Genomic DNA, 24,153 nt, shown 5'->3' on the forward strand with positions numbered 1-24,153 from the left:
CTATGGTCTGAAATAATCTCCATGGGCGTGGTTTGTCAAGTTCAACACTGTGGTTTAAGCCTTTGGTCTCACTCAAAGTGAAGCTGATCATTCGGTTTTCTATCGCCATTCTTCTTTCTTATGTATCTATTTTGTTGTTTATATAGATGACATTGTTATCACAGGGAGTGATCAGGTTGGAATACAGAAGCTGAAGGAATATCTACATCAACACTTTAAGACCAAAGACTTAGGCCGACTTTGGTCTTTCTTGGGTATTGAAGTTGCTCAATTAGGAGATGATATCTCAATTTCTTAGAGGAAGTATGCCCTTGACATCTTAGAAGAGATTGGTATGGTTAACTGCAAACCAGTTGACACCTAAATGGATCCAAATGTCTGACTCTTGCTAGGATAGGGGGAGCTTTATTCAGATCTTGGAAGATATAGGAGATTGGTAGGCAAGTTGAACTATTTCACAGTCACTCGTCCCGACATTGCTTTTACTGTGAGTGTAGTTAGTCAGTTTCTCAGTTCTCCATGTGATTCTCACTGGGATGCTCTTATCCAGATTCTGAGATATATCAAAAGAGTGTTAGGTAAAGGGCTACTCTATGAGGATAAGGGACACACGGGTATTTGTTGTTATATAGATGTAAATTGGGCAGGATCTCCTTCTAATCGTCAGTCAACCTTTGGGTATTGTGTTCTTGTGGGAAGAAATCTAGTTTCTTGAAAAAGTAAGAAACAAAATGTAGTAGCTAAATCTAGTTCAGAGGCAGAGTATCGGGCTATGGCTAATGCAACTCATCTGGCTTAAACAACTCCTACAGGAACTCAAGTTTTGTGAAGTGTCCCCTATGAAGTTTGTTTGTGATAATCAGGTTGCCTTACACATTGCTTCCAATCTAGTGTTTCATGAACGAACTAAGCATATTGAAATCGACTGTCACTTTATTAGAAAAAAGCTGGTTGAAGGTGTTATTGTTACGGAGTTTGTTAACTTCAATGATCAACTTGCAGATGTTTTTACTAAGTCTCTAAAGGGTTATCGAGTGGAATATATTTGTAACAAGTTTGGTGTATATGATATCTATGCTCTAACTTGAGGGAGAGTGTTAGAATTATTAGTATAATTGTATATATTGTAATTATTATATGTGTGTTTTATTTGTAATTAGATTAAGCCCATAGGTTAAGCTCATAGATGTTTAAGGCTCGTTATGCCTATTATAAATAACAAACTAAGAGAGGCTAATTTTTTAAGTTTTTCTCTCATAATTATTTTCTCGTTCCATCATGCACGTCTACTGGTCTTCTTCTCATATGTCTAAATCATCTTAAATATGTGTTTTGCATTATATATTGATGTGAGACAAGCAAGGTTTTATGGGAAATATTTTTCTTGAACCAAATATAGAAAATAAAGATAATATACTTGTTTGTGTATATTTCATTTCCTTTGTTATTTCTTTCCTAAGAAGTTTTAGGGAGATTATATTTCCATTTTAGTTAGGATACGATCTTTGATATGTTTCCTAATTAGCTAGGGGTCATAGTCTATATAAACCTCTTAGTGAGGCATTGTTAATTAGACTTTGATTATTGATATTGGTTTGAGTAATCAAGATTACTCATGTTTTTGTATTTCGGATTCTGCATCATATATTTAATAGGTGTCATTGCAACCTTATTATGGATAACTTCATTTTTAATTCTTTTCTTTTGTTTGTATGTGTTTATGGTTGCACATCTACCATTACATTCTCGACTTAATTACACTCATTTTTGTACATGTTGGAACTTAACTACCTGACATCTCTTGTCATGATGAACTGAAAAAAATTCTCATGTCATACAATAAAGCTGATGTTATCACAAAAATTCCTCTTTAACATATGATACTTCAGTGACTTGATGTATTAAGAAGGTGAACAGAATGTTTTGAGGATATCTGTCACTATAAATTACATGTTTGGAGATTCTGTCCACAAATGCGATAACATTACTATATTGCCTTTCTTATATGTTGAAATACACCAAGGGTCTTGATTTATATTCATAGGGGGACCAATATGGGCTTATTCTAGTTACCAATACCTAAAGCAACGCTGCTCCTTTTCCTGAGCTTGGGACCATCTAATTAAGGGATATGGCCTTAAGCATGGGTTTGTGTTTTAATTTGGCCTTTTAATCTACAGTTTGATTTGAATAATCTAATGATTGCTTGGGGTAGTTTACTCTTTTTTAGGCCATGAGATCAAACCCATTTCATGATGTCACTTTTAAGTTGATATACGTGTTTTTCTATGCTCTGTTGCAAACTGTTAAAATACTTGGAATAGTCAATTAAAAGATTATAAACTAGATTATAAAGATTTGATCCTTGGGAGGGCTTTGGCATGTATCAAAAAGTATTGGTGGGTGTTTGCCTTCTCTACATGACTGGTTATTTCAAATTTGATTCTCTCTTTGTTAAAATTTCAATTATGTGACAGTTGATTTCTGAAATTACCATTTCAATTTGCAGATATTTTCCTTTTATTTATGTCTGCTTCTTTTAAGAGTTCAGTTTGTTCTATTATTTGAAGGTGAGCCTTGGTGCAACAGTAATGTTGCTCCATTGTGACTTGAGAGGTCACAGGTTCAAGCCAGGAAACAGCCAAAGCAAGGTAGAGCTGCATACAATTAACCTTCCCTAGCGCTTGCTATATGGCTATCACAACCCTAGGGGGTAGTACTGTAATTGGGGGGGTATTAACCTTGTAAACCGTTAGGCTCTAACTAAAGGAGTTGGTTGGTTAATAGGCGGGAATAGGTTGATTGTATAACAACTTGTGTTAGGCTGTTAAGTAGTTAGAAGAGTTGTTGCTGAATTGGCTAGAGGTTCTATATAAAGGAACCTACAACATTGTGGAGGGATATCGGTTGAATAAATAATCAATTCCTCTCTTTCCTTTTTCTCTCATTCTCTCTCTCTCTCTTGTTCTCTCTTTTTCCCTTAATTTGTTTTGTCTCTCCCTCTAATTCTGTTCTTCTTCTTCTAAATTCCTATTCAAACCCAAGGACATCCTAGGGTCTTGACAAGTGGTATCAGAGCCAATGTTCTCGACTGTGGATCCAACTAATTCCAGTAGTGATTTTTAACAATTCCGACAAGTAGCGGACCCATATTTTAGCGAGTTTAATTGGGGTGCGACATTGGAGTTTACGAGTGAGTAAGTCCGACTCGATTATAGGAGGCAGAATGGACGGATGAAAGCAGGTGATCTGGGTTGACGGACGCAAGCAAGGCGCGACCCAAGACGAGGTAGTAAGATGGACGCGAAACTGGTGCAGTTGCAAGAGACGATCTTGATTAAAGATTACGGATGGACGCGGAGTGGGTGAGGCAATCTGAGTTTGGGGGTGGAATTGACCAAGTCGCTGGAGATAATTCAAGAAGCGACAAGATCGGTGACTCCAGAACAATTAATTCCATCAGAGTCAGAGGCTTGCAGCCTTTGGACGGTGATTGGGTGAGTGAAGGCAAGGCGTGGAAGCAGGCCCGGGCCATCCTGAATTCCTTGGTGCAATTCTTGGCAATGATTCCAACAAATTGTGACTTCTAACCACTAGTCGGCGATTGGGTAAGAAGTGGACGCAAGCTCGGGGCGATCTTGAATTCGCAATGCAGAATGAAAGGCTATGACTACGGAGATTTTCCATCGGAATTGAAAGACGAAGCTAGTTTTGGAGACGATGGCTCGAATTTTAGTAATGGATGAACTCACTAAAGGAGGAGTGAATACTAAGCTTGAGTTATGGAGAAACAATTTAGAATCTAAGGGATTTAAATTAAGCAGAAAGAAAACACAATATATGGAATGTAAATTTAGTAAGAATGCAAGAGTGGAGGATGTTATAATAAAATTGGAAGACCAAATCTTACAAAGAAAAGATCATTTTAGATATTTGGGATCAGTGATTCAAAAAGATGGAGAAATTTACGAGAATGTCACACATAGAATTAAGGTAGGTTGGCTAAAATGGAGAAATGCATCGGGGGTGTTATGTGATAGTAAAATCCCGTTAAAACTAAAAGGAAAATTCTATAGGACAGCTATAAGACTAGTTTTGTTGTACGGCTCAAAATGTTGGGCAGTCAAATACCAGCATGAGCAAAAGACTAGCGTAGCGGAGATGAGGATGTTAAGATGGATGTGTAGCCATACAAGAAAAGATAAAATTAGAAATGAAGTTATTCGTAATAAGGTAGGAGTAGTGCTAATAGAGGAGAAGATGAGAGAGACTAGATTAAGATGGTTTGGTCATGTGAAAAGGAGACCAAGAGACGCTTTTGTGATGAGAGTGGATGAAATGGAACAATTAGTCAAAAAAAGAGGTAGAGGCAGACCTAAGAAGACTTTAGGAGAAACATTAAAGTTTGATATGAAGTGTATGGATATCAATAAAGATATGACAAAAGACAGAAATACATGGAAGTCTAGAATTCATGTAGTCGATCCCACAGTGGGATAAAGGCTGGATATGTTGTTGTTGTTGTTGTAGAGCGGGTGACAAGGGAAGCCGGCGAGGTGGGTCAGGTACGCGAGTTCGACGGAAGCAACACGTCTAGACCAAGGGTGCGAGGCTAGTAGGGAAGTCTGACGAGGGATTTTGGTTGCAATTGAATTCCAACACCTTGGGGGGTTAGTGCGTCCGACGGTTTTGGGGTCGAAATTGGAGTAGGAGTCCGATAGGAATTGGAAGGCGAATTCCGGTTGTGAGTCAGGCGATCAGTGAAGGTTCCAGATTTAGTCTTGATTGAATTCAAGACTGATGCTTTTTGTTTGAGAAGTTCGGCCAATTTTGAAGCAAATTCTGACTTGGGTTGGAATTGAACGTGAAATTGGAACAAAAAATTTCCACATGTGGGACTGAACTCAAGCCAACAGTGGCGGGCGGAAGCCATCGCAGTGTTGGGCTTCTTGAATCTGTAGCGATTGGAAATTGAAGGACAGTGGTCTGTGATTGGGTGGTCGGTGTTGGGTTTCTTGAATCAGTAGCGATCGAAAATTGAAGGCGAATTCAAGTGATCAAGGACTGAAGCCGGAGCAGACCCAGATTGTGACCAATTCCATTGCGGATAATTGGCCAACTTGGGAGGTGAGCAACGACTCTCGATCAAGTCCAGAAATCTTGAAGCAGTAAAGAACCGCATGCTAACTAGGAGGTAATCTTTGGGAAGCAAAGTAGGAGGTACTCTCGCAGCCTGGAATTTTGTTATTTCTCAGTCCAAACTTGGGATTCAAGAAGCAATTTTGTTAAAAGATTCAGATTTCGGCGGATTCCAATTGAGGTAGAATTAGTTGGCAGAATCTGAAGCCGCTAAAGAGGCGGATTAGGTTTATCGGAACCAATTTTGGTTGCCAAGGGGATCCTTAAAAGCTAATCAAGAAGCTGTGACGGGTGAATTCTTAGGAATTGGACCTATCAAGATGGCCGAAGAACTTCTTGAATGTGCTCAACCATTCGAGAAAACATTTGAGGAAACATGTGATGCAACGAGGGAAGCAATTAAGGACGTCGACAGAAAGTTGGACGACCTTTTGATTCTAGTTTCACTTAAATTTCAAGTTAGTATTTCGATTGAATGTTTTTCTAAGGAATACTCTGCTTCGTTCAACCAGATCGAAAGTAAGAATTACAAGAGGAGCTTAACAAGATGAAGCAAGAGGGGTTGGTTTTGGAATATTTGGTCAGATTCGAGAAATTGAAAGCAATTGTGTTCAAATTCCATCCAACTTTAATCAAGTCTTATTTTGTGTCAAAATTCATTAATGGTCTTGATGATGTTCTAAGACTTAGTGTGAAAATGTTTTGCCCTACTACGGTGGAACAAGTGGCGGAGAAGGCAAGGTTGCAAGAAGTGGCACTGAAAGCCATTTATAGAAAGCACGGGCTGCCACCAGAAAATTATTATAAGAGCAGCTCGCAAGTTCGTAACAGACCACACGTCACTACAAGAGTTTGGATAGAACAGTCAGGGCCAGAACAATTTGACAATAGCTCTTAAGGATGCTGATACAAAAGCTGTTGAGGGTGGACAGGCAACCGACGAGGACTCGGACCAAAGAAAAAAACTGGAGGCTGAGGGAAAGAATGGGTCTGAGAAAGCAGATTCTAGGAGTATTGCTGCTTTGCATTTGGTCGTGGAAAAAGCTGAGGAGTCACAGGTCAAAGAAATTCCAGCTAAAGAAACTAACCTTGTCGTTTTGAGCAATTTTGATCCCGAACCGTATGACAGTATTGCTGTCATTTCACCTGGTGTGGACCAGATTCGGATGATGAAGGAAGAAAAGGTTGCTGCTATTTGGTTAAAGAGTTTTGACATTGAAGAAGGGACCCTTTAACATGTCGATCATTGGAATTTTCATTTTATTTTGGCAGCAAGAACAAAAGCAACAGAACGCAAGAGAAGATGGGACAAAGTTGAGGAGAAAAAAGAAAGTAAGGAAAAAGAGGAGAAGAATAAATCTGATTGTTAAGATTGGAATTGGACGAAGAACAGGAATTAGCAGCTGTCAATTCTTGGGGATAAGAATTGTTTGAAGGGGTCGGGATTGTCACGACCCTAGGGGGTAGTACTATAATTGGGAGGGTATTAACCTTGTAAATCGTTAGGCTCTAACTAAAGGAGTTGGTTGGTTAATAGGCGGGAATGGGTTGATTGTATAACAGCTTGTGTTAGGCTACTTGTTAGGCTGTTAAGTAGTTAGAAGAGTTGTTGCTGAATTGGCTAGAGGTTCTATATAAAGGAACCTAAAGCATTGTGGAGGGATATCGGTTGAATGAATAATCAATTCCTCTCTTTCCTCTTTCTCTCATTCTCTCTCTCTCTCTTGTTCTCTCTTTTTCCCTTAATTTGTTCTGTCTCTCCCTCTAATTCTGTTCTTCTTCTTCTTCTAAATTCCTATTCAAACCCAAGGACACCCTAGGGTCTTGACAATGGGAGCCTCGTGCATTGGGTTCACCTGTTTTGTTTGTTCTCTTATTTGCAATCTCACTGTTGGCACTTCTTGTGAAAGTGGGAGAGAAAATGAAATTGTGTTTTGAAATTATATGTATAAATGTTTCCTATGAGGATACTTTTTGTTGGTTTCATTTAATGCCTTTACTTATATTGTCCTGAAACAAATTTTGTGGATTAAGCTCTTAAACTGAACTGAGCATGAATTATTTCAGTATGGCTGCTTTTATGACTTTTCTTTTTGCAAGTCCACTGGCTTGTCACTTATGTACCATGTCATAGTATGTATATTTATATTTTTGCTTGGTTTGTAGTATGTATATTATATGTATGCTTGTCTGAACCTTGAGTGAGTCCATTTCTTCCTTGGATTATCATGTTGAGTGCAATGCAGTGAAAACGTGACTTATCTTTGCATTGTAGGATGCTGGCATTCGTGCACCAATTGATATTTGGAAATCAAAACTTGCAAAATTTTACTATGGATGCAGTGAAAGAGGGCCTCATTTTTCACGTAAGTCAGCTTATTGAGTTAATTGTACAGCTATGTATACCACTAGCTTTCTGCTTAACTATTTGTTTTGTGACCATTCTATGTACTCTTATTCGATCATGTGGCTTTGTTTTGGCACTTCTGATGCACTGTGAGGGAAAGAACCAGCAAAAACAAGTGAAAAATTTGGGCTGAAATAGTGCAAGTTAAATTTTGGAACAAAGTATGAAATTTAGGGTTTTTTTTAACCTCAAACATTGTATTAGAATAAAATGGCCTCCTGTAAAGTGTCTTAAAAGGCTAGTTATACATAATGATAATTGAAATAAAGATAGAAGAGGTAGAGAGAAAGAATGGAGGGAAAGACTCAGATCTCAGAGTCAGAACTGTATTTGGTTAGATTCAGGTACACACACACACACACTATGTACAACATACAAGCTAACTGGCTATATTATGTACAACACTAATTGCATTCTCAACAACAATAAATCCTAGTCATTGATACAAATGAATCCTTTTAGTCTTAATCATCCATCTATTCTAGTCACATGACTACTTGCTAAAGCTAATGACACCAAAATACTTTCTAAAACCTAACTTAAATACTAACCGTAAGTAAACAAATATAAAAATACCAATAAATCAAAGAATATCCTCTTGCATTAATCTCCCTGAGTGGAAAAGAAACTCGACTTTTGATGAGAAAACTTGGATGCATTATCAATGATAAGATCAATTTTTTGCATCACTTTTTAGATATCCAAATGCTTTCTATTGGACATTTGCCCAATCACTAGACAGGATAGAGATTGCCTTATCCCCAATGAGCTTTTTTCATATCAAGCACATCTTTGATAACTTCTCTTGATTTCTTTGGCAACTAATTGGCCCATTCCTTTGTGGTAGCTTCGTCATTCTCTCCATCAAATCCATGGAAATCAAACAAGTTTGTAACACTAAAATAGGGCTAATTTGAAGATCATTTGGAAGCTGTCAGTGCTAGAGGTATTGATAAGGACAACAACAGAATTCTAGGAAGGAATTATGTGATTATCGTAGAAAGAGAGAAGAGAGAGAGAGAGAGTTTGGAGAGAGAGAGAAGGCAAATCAGAATATTCTCATTGATTGCCTATTGGGAGCATGGAGCTCTTACATATATAGGCAATTAGGGTCCTTTTAGAAGGTATCCCTTGCCAGAAAATAGCCTATAACGGCTCTAGTACACCTAATTCAGCATAACAAAAAAATAAGGTAATAGACCATTCTACCATAGGAGCGTGACAATACCCCACCCCTTACAGACATTTCTTGTCCACAAAAAATTACAATAGTCTGATCACTTGGGAAAATTGCGTGAGTAGCTTCAGTAGATACTCCCATGTGGTGTGATCTGGGTGGCGGTTGGTCCATTGCACCAACACCTGTGTCAATGGTAGAGAGTCATGATAGATGGCTCTCTTGTCTAGCACAACCAAGGGGCTCTGTCATATTTGGTAGGTCTGTATCGAAGGAAGATCATGAGGTCCTATAGAATTTTTTAGGAGGGGCACTTGGAAGACAGAATGAATTCCGAGTCCTTCTAGAAGTTGTAGTCTATAAGCAACCTTTCCCACTTTAGCTAGCACTTGGAATGGCCCAAAGTACTTAGGGTTTAGCTTAGATGGGGAACGACTAGTGAACAACTATTGCTAGAATCTCCTCACCTTTAGATCTACCATATCGCCTTCCTCAAAACTCCTTTCGCTCCTCCTCCAGTCTACCATTTGCTTCATCCTATTATGTGCCACTGTCGGCTCATTTTTTTTATCACGTATAGGGCATTCTGCCTCTGCCTTAAGTGTTGGTTCACCATTAGTTCCACATTTGAATAGTGCATTATTGCGGGTATCAATGGAGGCTTATAGACAAATAATGCCTCGAAGGGAGATCTCTTGAGTGAACTATGGTAGTTGGAATTGTTGCACCATTAGGCAAGCGGTAGCCATTGATTCCAATTCTTAGGTTTGGAGAAGCATACACACCTTAAATAAGCCTCGAGACATTGGTTCACTCGTTCGGTTTGTCCATCTATTTCAGGGTGGTAAGCAGTTGACATGTGCAATCTGACCACCAATTGTTTGAACAAGTTCTTCCAAAAGTTGTTGGTGAACACCTTGTCTCTATCAGAAGTGATGGACACTAGTAGGCCATGCACTTTCACAACTGAATCTAACAACAACCTGGCCACATTAGGGGTTGTAAATGGGTGGGCTATACTAAGAAAGTAGTTGAACTTAGTAAGCTTGTCCATAACCACCAAAATTGTGCTCTTACCTTCAGATCTTGGTAACTCCTCCACAAAATCCATGGAAATGTGTTGCCATGCTTGCTTAGGTATCTCTAGTGGTTGGAGTAAGCCAGGATATGAGACTTGTTCATGCTTGCATTTCTGACAAATAGGGCACCCTAATGCAATGGCAGTAATCTCCTTCTTCATTCCTAGCCAAAAAAATAATTGCCTTACCTTGTTGTAAGTAATGTTCAAGCCCGAGTGCCCCTCAGTAGGTGAGGCATGCAGAGCTTGCAAAATCCTTTCCCCAAGATGGCAATCTTCCCCAATTACCAGCCTCCCTTTGTACCTTAGCAACCTGGCCTTCAGTGTATACCCCTTATGCTCCTGTGGTCTAGTTGCTAATTGGGTCATAAGATCTCTAGCCCAAGATGTTTGCTCATAACTTTTTGATACTTCCTTCATCCAATCTGGGACTACCATTGATATTGCTTGGCACTCCCCCATTTCCTCTCTTCCCGACAGTGCATCAACCACTGTATTTTCTTTCCTCTTCCTATACTAAATAGTGTAATCTAGCCCAAGCAACTTGGTCACCCTTTTCCTTTGTAGCTACGTGTGTAGGCTATGTTCCCCTAGAAATTTCAGACTCGTGATTTGTCTTGATGACAAATGGATTCCCCTTTAAATAATACCTTCATTTCTCTATTGCCATGAGGACTGCTATGAGCTCCTTGTCATAAATACTCAACCCCAAGTGTTTGGGAGCTAAGGCTTGACTAAGGAAGGCAGTAGGTATGCCCTTTTGTACTAGAATTGCCCCGCTTCTGTGTCATAGGCATTTGTTTCTAAGGTGAAATCGGGTAGAGCTAATATAGGAGCTTAGACCATAGCCCTCTTCAGAGAGTTAAAGGCTGCTTTTGCCTTGTCACTCGATTCGAACCCATTCTTCTTAAGTAACTATGTTAAGGGCTTGCTGATCAAACCATATCCTCGAATGAACTTCCTATAATAGCCTGTTAGCCCAAGGAATCCCCTTAACTCCTTGATGGTCTTCTGAATTTGGCCATTCCACCATAGCCGTGATCTTCTTAGGGACTGTAGTCACTCCTTCACCAGTGATTATGTGCCTTAAATACTCCACCTTCCTTTCTGCAAAGGTGCATTTGCACTTCTTTACAAACAATTGGTTAGATCTGAGGACTTGGAAGGTGGTTTTGAGATGGTTTAAGTGTTGTTCCATGGTAGGGCTGTACACTAAAATGTCATCAAAGAAGACCAAGATGAATTTTATGAGATAGAGACTAAACACATGGTTCATTAGTGCTTGGAAGGTGGCTGGAGCATTGGTTAGGCCAAAGGGCATAACTCGGAATTCATACAATCCTTGGTGAGTGCGAAATGCGGTTTTGGGGATGTCTGAACAACTCATCCGAATTTGGTGGTATCTGGATCTGAGATCAAGTTTTGAGAAGATAGTTGCTCCAGCTAGCTCATCTAGTAGGCTATCTATAATGTGAATGGTGAATTTGTTTTTAATGGTGTGGGAATTTAGTTGCCTATAGTCAACACAGAAACTCTAGCTTCCATCCTTCTTCTTAATAAGAAGAATAGGAGATGCAAAGGTATTTCGTTACTTTTACTTATGACTTCTCTCGTTACACTTGGTTGTTTCTCATGAAGAGTCGGTTCGAATTATTTTTTGCTTTTCAAACATTTACTGTTGGAATAAAAATACAGTTTGAAGTTTTTATATGTGCTTTACATGGTGATAATACCCTTGTGTATTTTTCCTCTCAATTTATTATTTTTATGACTGCTAATGGCATCTTGCTTCAATCTTCATGTCCTTACACATCTCCACAAAATGGTGTTGCTAAGTGTAAAAATCACCCATCTCATTGAAATTGCACGAACACTACTTTTACATGCTAATCTTCCCACCAAATTTTGGGGAGATGCTGTTCTTACTACATGTTATCTGATAAATCGCATGCCATCTTCAGTGTTACAGGAAAAAATTCTTCTTTCTCTTTTGTTTCCTACACAGCCACTTTATTTTGTCCTCTTCGTGTTTTTGGATGTATTTGTTTTGTGCATTTTTTTTCACCTGGACAGGATAAACTTGTTGCCAAATGTCTCAAGTGTATCTTCCTCGGCTACTCCCGGTTACAAAAAGGTTATAAGTGTTACTCTCATAAGCTGAGCTGCTATCTTATGTTTGCTGATGCCACATTCTTTGAACAACAATCTTTCTTCTTGGTTGCTTAGCCCGATTCACAGAGTCTTGACCAGGTATTGCTTATTCCTTTTTGTGCTCTTCTGCTACCCTCTTCGGGTCCGTTTGTCTCCTCCTCTGTGGACCCCCCACTACCATCTTCAGGTCCACTTTCCACAGATCCTCCACTTCTTAAATATCATCGTCATCCTCAGCCCATTGCCGGTGCCAGCATTCTTCCCGAACAGGATTCTCTCGACTCACTCTCTCTGTTAGTGGTTCCTCCTGCAATGGATCCTGCGCCAGATAGCCTTCTTGTTGCTCAGGGGGAGTCCAATGTAGTTTGCAATGTCAAGAAGTCTCTCTCTATGGTCTGAAACAATCTCCACGAGCGTGGTTCAATAGGTTTAACACTGTGATTTAGGCATTTGGTTTCACTCGGAGTGAAGTTGATCATTCGGTTTTCTATTGACACTTTTCTTCTTTATGCATCTACCTTGTTGTTTATGTGGATGACATTTTTATCACAGGGAGTGATCAGGTTGGCATATAGAAGTTGAAGGAACATCTACATCAACACTTTCAGACCAAAGAGCTAGGTAGACTCTTATATTTCTTGGGTATTGAAGTTGCATAATCTAGAGATGGTATCTCAATCTCTTAGAGGAAGGATGCACTTGACATCTTAGAAGAAACTGGTATGGTGAACTGCAAACTGGTTGACACTCCAATGGACCCAAATGTCAAACTCTTGTTGAGACAGGGAGAGCTTTTTTGAAATCCTAGAAGGTATCGAAGATTGGTAGGCAAGTTGAACTATCTTATAGTCACTCATCTTGACATTGTTGTGAGTGTAGTTAGTCAGTTTCTCAGTTCTCAATTTGATTCTCACTGGGATGTTGTTATTCGAATTATAAGATATGTCAAAAGAGTGGGTAAAGGATAAAGGACACACATATATTTGTTGTTATGCAAATGCAGATTGGGTAAGATCTCTTTTTGGTCGTAAGTTAACCTTTGGGTATTGTGTTTTAGTGGGAGGAAATATAGTTTCTTGGAAAAATAAGAAACAAGATGTAATAGATAGATCTAGTGTGGAGGCAGAGCATTGGGCTATGGCTAATGTAACTTGTGAGCTCGTCTGGCTTAAGCAACTCCTGCAGGAACTAGAGTTTTGTGAAGTGTCCTCTATGAAGCTTGTTTGTGATAATCAGATTGCCTTATGTCACGATCCTAAATCACAGTGACAATCAAATTGCCTTGTGTCATGATCCTGGTTTAGAAGAGAAATGAAGTAGGGAGTTGAGTAAGAAGGTAGAAAGATCAGAAGGTTAGAGAGAATTGGAAAATGCGAGGGAGAGATAGAGAGAAACAGAGTAATTTTTGTATTCAATCTTTTCTTAGCCTTCTCCTGTGAAATGGGAGTAGTACATATAGGCGCACCGGGAGGAAATAAATGCAGCGCATCCTTCCATCCCCAGCGGTTGCAACAGAATGTTTTGTCTTTTCCTAGGGCCTTTACACCTGGCCTCTTATAGCTAACAGAATCTGTTAGCTAGTAGTTAGAATATGACTATTAACAGAAATATAAATGCAATAAAGGAAATACAGCAAAACAAACAGAAATGAAATGCAATAATGGAAATACAGCAAAACAAACAAAATAAAAAATGCAGAATGGACCATAGCCGTGACAATTTTCCCCCCTTGGAACATTTCTTGTCCTCAAGAAATGCTGAGTAGGCTTGTTGATCTTGGAAAACGCTGGAGCAGGCCTGGTAGATATTCCCACGAGTTGTCCTTATTACTTCCCTGGTTCCACTTCACCAATACTTCAATTAGAGGGGCCCCTTGGTTGTGGATCACCCTTCTGTCTATAATAGCTTCTGGTTTCGTAGGGTCTTCTTTTTCCCTACGCAGTGCTGGTAAGACCGTGTCTGTTGATCCTGCCCCGGTTGATCGCTTCAGCAAGGATACATGGAAGACAGGGTGTAAGTGGGAGCCTTCGAGTAGTTGGAGTCTGTAAGCCACCTTACCTATTTTCTTTGTTACAGTGAATGGTCCAAAGTACTGAGGGCTTAACTTGGTTACTGCCTCTTGACTGAGGGCCTTCAGGTGGGGATATCTTAGCCTGAGATACACCCTTTCTCCCACTTTAAATTCCCGGTCACTTCTCCTTTTGTCAGCATACTGTTTCATCCTATTCCGGGCTGATGCCAATTCTTGCTTTAGTTGCTGCAAGACCATCCTCCTTTGTTGTAGATATTCTTTCACCGATATTTCGGTTGCATGCCCTCCAGTGGCCGACAATAGCGGCGGTGGACATCCATACAGTGCCTCATAGGGGGACATTTTTAAGGATGTATGGTGGGTGGTATTATACCACCAATGTGCCAATGCCAACCATCTATGCCAATGTCTGGGCTGCTGTATACCTATGCACCTTAGGTAGGTTTCCAACACCTGGTTGACCCTCTCAATCCGCCCATCTGATTGGGGATGATATGCTGTTGGCATATTAAGCTTAATCCCTATAGATCCCATCAATTCTTGCCAGAAGTGGCTTGTGATCACCATGTCGTGGTTAGGTATAATGGTGCTTGGCACTCCATGCTGTGATACTACTCTGTCCATAAACATTCTAGCCACTTCCTTGGCCGTGTAAGGGTGGGCCAACCCTATAAACTGTGCGAACTTCGTGAACCGATCCACTACAACCAAAATACTATCCTTCCCTTCTGATTTAGGTAGCCCCTCGATGAAATCCATGAAGACACTAACCCAAGCCCAACTCGGCATTGGTAGAGGTTGTAAGAGGCCCGGGTAGGCCACGTTCTCCAGTTTACTCCTCTTGCATATATCGCATGCCATCACAAAGTTTTTAACGTCCGCCTTCATATTAGGCCAATAAAACAACTGCCTAACTCGGAGGTAGGTGTTTTGGATCCCCGAATGCCCCCCCCACGGGAGAGTCATGCAATGACTGTAAAATCTTTTGCTTAAGGTTTCCCTTGCTCCCTATGACCAGCCTGCCTTTAAACCTCAACATCCCGTCCTGTAGAGTGTAGTTTCTAGCCCCATTAGGTTCCATTGCCAACCTCTCCATGAGCTCCCCAATCCGCTCATCGTCGGCATAGCTGTCAACCACCTCTTGAAACCATTTGGGGATTATTGTAGTAATAGTTGCCAAGCTGCCTTTCTCTTGACGCCTTGATAGTGCATCTGTCGCTATATTTTCCTTACCTCGCCTGAACTGTATGGAATAGTCGAGCCCCATCAGCTTGGCCATGCCTCTCTTTGTAGTTGGGTTTGTAGCTTCTGCTGTAATAAAAATTTTAGGCTCTCATGATTTGTTTTGATGATGAATCTACCCCCTTCTAAGTAATGTCTCCACTTCTCAACTGCCATCAAGCCTGCTAGGAATTCCTTCTCATATATGCTCAATCCCAAGTGCCTGGCGCTCAAGGCCTGGCTTAAGAATGCTAGAGGCCTACCCTTCTGCATTAGGACTGCCCCTACACCAACTCCACAAGCATCTGTCTCCAATACAAAGGGTTCCTTAAAATCTGGTAACCCTAAAGCCGGCACTGAGCTAACCGCCTCCTTAAGCTTCTCGAAGGCTGCTTCAGCCTCCTCTCCCCATTTGAAATTCCCCTTCTTTAGCAACTCAGTTAGGGGGTTGCTGATGATGCCATACCCTTTAACAAACCGTCTATAATATCTCGTGAGGCCGAGGAACCCTCTTAGAGCTTTCAAGTTTGTGGGTTTGGGCTAGCTGATCATGGCCTCCACCTTCTTCGGGTCTGTCCTCACTCCCTCCCTTGATATTATATGGCCCAAGTATTCCACCTGATCTTGGCCGAAGCAACACTTAGTCCTTTTTATGAAAAGTTGGTTGGATTTGAGGACTTCCAGGGTAGTTCTAAGATGGGATAGGTGCTGTTCGAGGTTTGGGCTGTAAACGAGAATGTCATCAAAGAAAACTAATACAAATTTTCTTAAATAAGGTTCAAATATTCGGTTCATGAGGGATTGAAAGGTAACTGGTGCATTGGTGAGCCCAAAAGGCATCACCCGAAATTCAAAATGTCCATGGTGAGTTCTGAAGGTGGTTTTGTGGATATCCTCGGCTTTCATTTTGATTTGGTGATAGCCCGATCTAAGGTCGAGCTTGGAGAAAATGGTAGCAGTATGTAGTTCATCCATTAAGTCTTCTATCAAGGGTATGGGAAACTTGTCTTTTATGGTGAGGGCATTCAATTGTCGGTAGTCTACACAAAAACACCAAGTGCCGTCCTTCTTGACTAGAAGGACCGGTGAGGCAAAGGGGCTGTGGCTAGGCCTTATAAAGGATTGGTTTAACATTTCTTTTACCATCCTTTCGATCTCTGTTTTCTGGATGGGTGAATACCGGTAAGCCCTGATATTGACTGGTTCGGAGTCTGATTTGAGGTGTATGGAGTGGTCTAGGTCTCGGTTGGGTGGTAAGGAATTAGGCTCAGCAAATAAGTCCCCAAATTCTACCAACAGTTCATTAATAAGGTGGCTAGAGTGTACCTGGCCAACTCCTCCTTGCTGGTTGCTGATGGATAAGGTGAGCTCCCCGGTCCCCATTGTCTCCTGCCCCTCCTCCACCGCTACAATTGAAAACAGCTGAGTCAGTTTGCCCCAGTTGTGTCGAAGGATTCGCTGTAGGCTCCTTCCTGTCATCATCTTGCAAGCTCCAGTTTCGCGCCCTCCCTTGAGTGTCATCTTTTTCCCTCCTTTTTCAAAAGATACTTCCATACGGTTAAAGTCGAAACTGATGGGGCTGACTTCCTTCATCCAGTCAACCCCTAAAACCACATCACAGCCCCCCAGTTGCAGAAGTTTGAGGCTAGCTTCGAACTCCTCCCCTTGCATTTCCCAAATGAACCTTGGACAAGCCGAGCTGCTAATCACTCTACCCCCATTAGCCACTGTCACACTAAGGGGTGGAGTATCCGAGAGCGGGCTTCTCAATCTCCTTGCGATACCCTCATCAAGGAAGCTATGGGTGCTTCCACTATCTATCAAGATCATCAGATTCTTATCCTTCACCCTTCCCTCGACTTTAATTATCTTGTTGTTGGTTACTCCTTTTAACGCATGGAGTGATATTTCTCCATTGTCTTCCTCTCCCAACTCTTCACTCTCTGTCACATCTTCTACGTCTTCCATTGTCTCTCCTGGATCTCCTTCCAGTAGGAGAATTTGTCTCCTACATTGGTGCCCTGGGAAGTACTTATCCCCGCACTTGAAACACAAACCTGGTGGCCTCCTTTGTTCGTTAAACCTCCCCATGGCCTGGGGTATACCCGGCGGTTTAGCTCCCAGATTACTAGCCGCCCACTCTCTGTTATATCCTTTGCCTCCCTGATGAGAGGTCCCTGCCGCCATGGCCTTACTCTGCTGCCTCTGCTTCTTCATCAAGGCATCCACCACCATCTCCTGCAGCCTCGCGCACTCCACTGCTTACTCCACTGTTCGGGGTTTGATCATTTTGACCATATGCCGGAGGTCCTCATTTAGTCCACTCAAGAAACTGGACACAAAGTAGGCCTCTGAGAGATGTGGGTCATGGCTGCTTATAATAGATCGAAGCTCCTCAAACCTTTTCAAATAAGCGTTTAACTCCCCAACCTGTCTGAGTTTGTTGAATTCTTCCACAATATCAGACAAACTTCTTTCCCCGAATCTCTCACATAATTTCTCAATGAATTCAGCCCATGTCGGATGGTGCCTTACACTAATCCACCCCTGATACCATGCATCTACTACATCATTAAAGTAAGCGGCAGCTAAGGTCACCCTTCTACCTTGCGGAATGTCATACCATTCGAACATTCTCTCACATTTTCTCACCCACCAACGCGGGTTATCCCCTTCAAATATGGGTATCTCCATTCTGGGTAAGGGAAATCCCGGCTGTTGTCGAGGTGCCTGCTCCGTGCGACCCCTGTGCAGCATCGTCCCCCCCTCGTCGTCCTGTTCCCCTCCTACCTTGGGAGTCTCTGGTCGGTGCACTGTTCCATCGTTTCTTAAGAGGGGTTCGGTTCTACCTCTAGGAGGGAATTCCGAGGCCATGCTCACCGAATTTTGGCGAGTGAACATCAGCATGAATTGCTGTAGTTGCGTTCCGAGTTCCTCTCGCATCTGTGCCATTTCTTCTCACATCTGGACTAGCGTTCCATCCAGCCTTCTCTCCAGGCCGTCTATCGCTCCTTCCAGCTTGCGGTCCATTGCTATGATCGCCTCATGGTTGCGACCATTTCCCAGCTCCAGCTGGTCGACGCGTCTCTGGACCTCGGTCATGGACGAGTTGGCTTGCTGCAACTGTGATTCCATATTCTTCATGCGGGTACCGTCCGCCATAAGTTTCTACCAGTTTCGGCCAGAATCGAGTCTGATACCAAATTGTCACGATCCTAAATCACAGTGACAATGAACTAACCAGGGTTCGGTGGTTTAGAAGAGAAATGAAGTAGGGAGTTGAGTAAGAAGGTAGAAAGATCAGAAGGTTAGAGAGAATTGGAAAATGCGAGGGAGAGATAGAGAGAAACAGAGTAATTTTTGTATTCAATCTTTTCTTAGCCTTCTCCCGTGAAATGGGAATAGTACATATAGGCGCACCGGGAGGAAATAAATGCAGCGGATTCTTCCCTCCCCAGCAGTTGCAACAGAATGTTTTGTCTTTTCCTAGGGCTTTTACACGTGGCCTCCTATAGCTAACAAAATTTGTTAGCTAGTAGCTAGAATATGACTATTAACAGAAATATAAATGCAATAGAGGAAATACAGCAAAACAAACAGAAATGAAATGCAATAATGGAAATACAGCAAAACAAACAGAATAAAAAATGCAGAATGGACCATAGCCGTGACACCTTGCACATTGCTTCCAATCTAATGTTCCATGAATGAACCAAGCATATTGAAATTGACCGTCATTTTGTTAGAGAGAAGTTGGTTGAAGGTGTTATTGTTACAGAGTTCGTTAACTCCAATGATCAACTTGCATGAGTTTTCACCAAGTCTCTAAAAGGTCTTGAGTAGAATATATTTGTAACAAGTTTGGTGCATATGATATCTATGCTCCAGTTTAAGGGGAAGTATTAGAATTATTAGTATAATTGTACATATTTTATGTGTGTTTGTAATTATTAGACCTTGTAATTAGCCATAGGTTAAGCCTGTAAATTAAGGTCCGTAATGCTTATTATAAATAGTAAGTTAAGAGAGTCTAATCTCTTAGGTTCCTATTGCAACAGAAACTGCACACACACACCTATAGAAGAAGGGTATGACCAAACTTGGGGGGCTGGACTACATTAGAAAGGGGAAGCAGTATGTTGCTGCGGATGCACTGTCCCACTGTTTTGAGGAAGGAACATCGGTAGCCATCACATCAATTGTTTCTGATTGGTATCACGAAGTGACAGCAAGCTATGAGAAGGATGAGCGGACTAAAGAGCTGTTGGAGCAACTTATCATTGATCCCTTGAGTAGGCAGAGCTTTACGCTGTCTAATGGGCTGATAAGATACCACGGTAGATTGGTAATTGGCAATGAGGGTTCAATGCCATGAATGTGTTGTGGTGAGCCTTCTGCAATGGTAGAGAATGTTTGCCCAATAATGAGCTTGTGTGTGTCCTTGGGCCATGCGAATGATTTGAAGGGATAAAGGGGGCTTGAACTTAGAAGGTGGTGCACCTTATGAATGAGAAAATGTCAAGGTCAGGGGCTGCCTTCATGAAATGTGTGATAATGAGCATTATGTGTTATTTTGTTGCCATGTTGTGCCTTAGTGAGATTTGTTCTCATGCAACGGGATTTTTAAATTCCAGACCATGTAAGAGATCAGAATAATGACTTGCCTAGAGGTAGATTAGGGAAGCAGATATGCACAATATTATGTATGCTTTGAAGGATACCACTTTATGTAGAAGCTTAAACGTTGATATTTCAACTTGATCATATGATATCAAATAAAGACAAAGTGTTCTTATTATCCATAGAGTTGCTCCATCTTAAATCTCATGAAGCTTTATTGTGGACTAAAACCAAGTGCATGCAAGGTAGGCATGAGAAGACTAGTTGAGTGGTCAACTGTTAAATTGATTGTAGGAAAACATAAACCAAAAAAGGTTAGCTGGAGGCTGTCATGGTACCGTTTGAAGGATTGAATGTTGAAATGGGGTGGTCAACTATCCTCGATTGAGAGGCTAAGGAAGAAGAGTCGACTTTATCACATCAACTATTGACCCTAAAGAACTAAAAATGAAAAGAAATACACTTCTAAGGTGAAGGTGCTGCACAGATGAAATAAAGGGCAAGTCTTACTCATTAAGGACTCTTCACACTTCTTACAATCCTTGGGCCTTGTGACTTATGTCAGTCCATGAGACGTGGGCGGGTTACTACCATGCTAAGCTACACTAAGGTAAGTCTATAGAATGGCTTACCTTGTGATGGAGATGGGACAATGCACACAGTGGGATCAAAGCTTGATATGTTATTGCCTATTGCCGATTATCTCGTACTGACACAGATGGAATTTTTTAGGCTTTCCAGAATAATATCTGGTTGCTGCAATTTACCCTGAACTAGATGCAGATGGAATGTTTTAGGCTTTGCAGAATAATTTCTGGTTGCTGCAATTTACCTGAACCTACAACAACACACCCACAGCCCCCCCCGCCCTGCAGGCGGATTCTTTGTTGGGCTTCCAGATATTTGGAGCTGCCTATATCTTAATTCTTGGGTGCTTCCTGTTTTCAGTTTCGGCAAGTTAGTCCCGCAAAAAGAAAAAATAAAAATCCAATGTTTTCTAATTTGAAACACAGCTGCAGTACCTGAGCAATTTTCAAATGGCTATCTACTTATTGCAACAAGTGGAGGACTGAACCAACAGAGAACAGGAGTAAGTATAAACATTCCTTGCCCTTTACTACACATGTTCTTTTTTAGTATCTCTTGTGGGGAAGATACCATTAATGGTTTCCATTTACTTGTGCATTTCATAAGCTATAATTCAATCCTTTTCCTGCACTCAGATTACTGATGCTGTAGTTGTTGCACGGATTCTAAATGCTACTTTAGTTGTGCCTGAGTTGGATCATCATTCATTCTGGAAGGATGATAGGTAAGTTGAGGTTCAACTTGCACATAAGCTGTACGGTTGCCCAATGAGAAAGAAAATAAATAAAAATACTTCATATAGATTTGTTTTTGATCCAAGCAGGTGCATTAACTTTACCATTATGTTCTCAATGAAGATACATTATTTGATGTGCAGTGACTTCTCCAACATTTTTGATGTTAATTGGTTCATCTCAACCCTTTCAAAGGACGTGACCATTGTTAAAAGAGTCCCAGATAGAGTCATGAGATCCATGGAAAAGCCTCCGTATACCATGCGTGTTCCAAGGAAATCAGAACCTGAGTATTATCTGGATCATGTACTGCCAATACTGTTGAGGAGGCCTGTAAGAAAGCCTATGCTAGTTGCTATTGTAGTTACTATTTTCTTATTTACTTAATGAAGCAGAAGTAGTTCCTTTACTCTCTTTATGCCAGTTTCCACATGTAGGTATACACATTCCATATACATATTTACATTTGTCATGTGTACTAACTAATTCATTAAGCTTTCTGTTTTACTGCTTGGCTTCCTTTTCTTGTTGCCTTCTTGTTTGGAGTATTTCTCTTTAACTGCTAGTTCAGCTTTCATTTTATATCTGTACTCTTCACATGGAATACCTGTTAATTTTGTTGTCCATCTGAAATATACTTTTGTCTTTTTCCTTGATTAGTGAAAGTTACTCAAACTCAAAGATTTTGCAGGTTCTGCAGTTGACAAAGTTTGATTACAGACTTGCTAATAATCTTGATGAAGACCTGCAGAAGCTGCGATGTCGAGTCAATTATCATGCTTTAAGATTTACAAAGCCCATACGAGGACTTGGTCAGAAGCTTGTGTCAAGAATGAGGAAGATGACAGATCGTTTCATGGCCGTTCACTTGAGGTTTGTCATACTATTTGAGATCTTGGAAATTGAACTAATATTTTCATCTAGAGGCCTTCCAAGTAAGGAAATGTATTTCATATTGCATTCTGTATCTTCTTTTTTCTTTTTTTTTAACATCTGAAATCCAGCCTCTTTGTAGGTTATACTCTGTTTTCGTGTCTTGGACCAGTCACATATACTCGTGCCAACTTGATAACCTATAATACAGTGTTTTCATTACTTGGTTGAAGGTAGAGATCTTTTTGTTACATGTTAAATCTATGAAATGTTGCATGCATTTGAAAAGTTCTTATGACTTAATCAAGCAGACCATGACAAACACTAGTAACTTAATATACTTGGTTGAAATGGCAGTGGTAGTTATTGTATTTTTATCAGAGATTGTAAGTTTTGATTTTTCCTTGTGAAACATTGGTTGTTTGGTATAAGATGTCAGATGCTTAAAGGGGTTTGGCATCTAAGATAGATGCATGTTAACTAGGTACTTGTATCTATGGGGAAATCAATGCGATCACTTTAGAAAAGTTTCTCTGTATGCTTGATTATGAGTGGAATTTAGTTGTTTGTTTACTATACAGCTTGGTTTATGCCAAGCTGGAGGGAGGCATGTACTTGGCATAGTGGTAGAAGCTCAAGTTCACAAGCTTGAGAGGATTTGACAGAACACTTTATTGAAAGGTAATGGATGTCTCTGGTCTCAGTCCACTGCTTCCAAGACCTCTGAAATGATTTTTAAATGCTGAGTGATGCCTTTCTTTATTCATGAGATCAAATACAAGTCCATACCCATAGTTGTCGAAGGCAAAAGGTGAAGCACAAGCTTCATGCATTGTCATGGTCCCATAGGTGGGAATATTAAGGCGAGAGTTTAGGAGGGTATTCTTGTAATAAAGTTAGGAGGTAGTTGGAAGAATGGTATTATTGTAATAAGATCAAAAGGTAGTTAGAAGAATAATTCAAATGGTGATTGTAAATCAAATGTGGCACCAAGGCTCAGTATATAAACCAGGTCTCGCGATTAGAATGGGTTATGAATGGAAAAGTATTGATTTTGTTTTCCCTCCAAATCTCTCTCTCTCTTAGTTCTCTCCCTTCATTCTTCTAATTCTCTCATTCGAAATCCCAATTCCCATTGAATTGCGACAGAATTTTCTTGTCAGAATTGAGTTCTGACAATTTGGTATCAAAGTAGTTTTTGGGCAATTGGATCAGGCCATGGTTGATGGGACGATGATGAAGCATATGGAGGCGCAGCTCCAGCAAGTGATGTCCATGGTGTCCAAGATGCAGAATTGCATGGAGATGTTTGAGAATTCAATAGAACGGAGGATTGATGGGGTGGTAAGTGTGTGGTGTGAGGAGAGTAGAGCACATGCCACTCGATTGGAGGATCAAATGAGAGAGCAGAGTCAGGCTCTCAGGGATCAAATGCATCAGTTCATGTTGATGCTCTCGCATAGTGTTCTAAAAGGCGCTAGTCGGGCGCCAGGTTGGGGCCTAGCGCATAGGCTGCCTAGGTGGGGCATAAAAAAATTATTTAAATAAAATTTATATTATCTCAAATACACATGCATACATATATGTTCATATATATATAAACAAATCACATATATATATATAGGCTATATATATAAATCTATCTCTATTTATATATATAAAGTTACAAATAGATATTAAATGTATATTATTATGCATATATATATAATATATATATAAAGTTATTGGCAAATCCTCGGCTCTCATCAGAGCCTAGTAGTAGCAGGGTGATCACTACCATTGTCCAGTTCATTACAGTGCGACCACAACCCAAGCCGACCCATGCCAATTGGCCATCGTCGCCATTGCTTCGCCGCTGTTCCATCTTTGTCTCCTTCCTGTAGCACCGCCAGATCTAGTTGTTCCATCATCGTCGCTCAGATTCGATTGTCGGATGTTAGATCCATCCATTTGATCTGGGATGGAGATGGAGTTGAGCGACTGATGAGCCCAAACCACGGTCACGAGAGGAGAGGATATAAAAGGGAGGGGAAAATCGGGCACAAAAAACACGTCTGGGAGGCATCGCCTTGTTCATTGCCCGGGCCTGATTAATCAGGCCCAACACCTAAGGTGGCGATTTGAAGGAAATCG

The 24,153-nt window shown here is 40.8% G+C and overlaps 1 protein-coding gene across 4 annotated transcripts in view; it reads left to right on the forward strand.

Moving 5' to 3' along the window:
• LOC127813119 (O-fucosyltransferase 29-like) overlaps positions 1 to 24,153 on the forward strand; it is a 49,201-nt gene that overhangs the window by 10,591 nt on the left and 14,457 nt on the right. For 2 of the 4 annotated variants that reach the window (XM_052353885.1, XM_052353887.1), the window contains exons 2-6: positions 7,415 to 7,505; positions 20,845 to 20,915; positions 21,049 to 21,137; positions 21,291 to 21,480; positions 21,839 to 22,020. In XM_052353885.1, the coding sequence (XP_052209845.1) occupies positions 7,415 to 7,505; positions 20,845 to 20,915; positions 21,049 to 21,137; positions 21,291 to 21,480; positions 21,839 to 22,020 (623 nt within the window). Of the gene's footprint in view, positions 1 to 7,414; positions 7,506 to 20,838; positions 20,916 to 21,048; positions 21,138 to 21,290; positions 21,481 to 21,838; positions 22,021 to 24,153 lie in introns of all 4 variants that reach the window. The other 2 variants (XM_052353884.1, XM_052353886.1) reach the window with 1 other exon arrangement.

Source organism: Diospyros lotus, chromosome 11 (assembly GCF_014633365.1).
Source record: "Diospyros lotus cultivar Yz01 chromosome 11, ASM1463336v1, whole genome shotgun sequence".
NCBI classification, from domain to species: Eukaryota; Viridiplantae; Streptophyta; class Magnoliopsida; order Ericales; family Ebenaceae; genus Diospyros; species Diospyros lotus.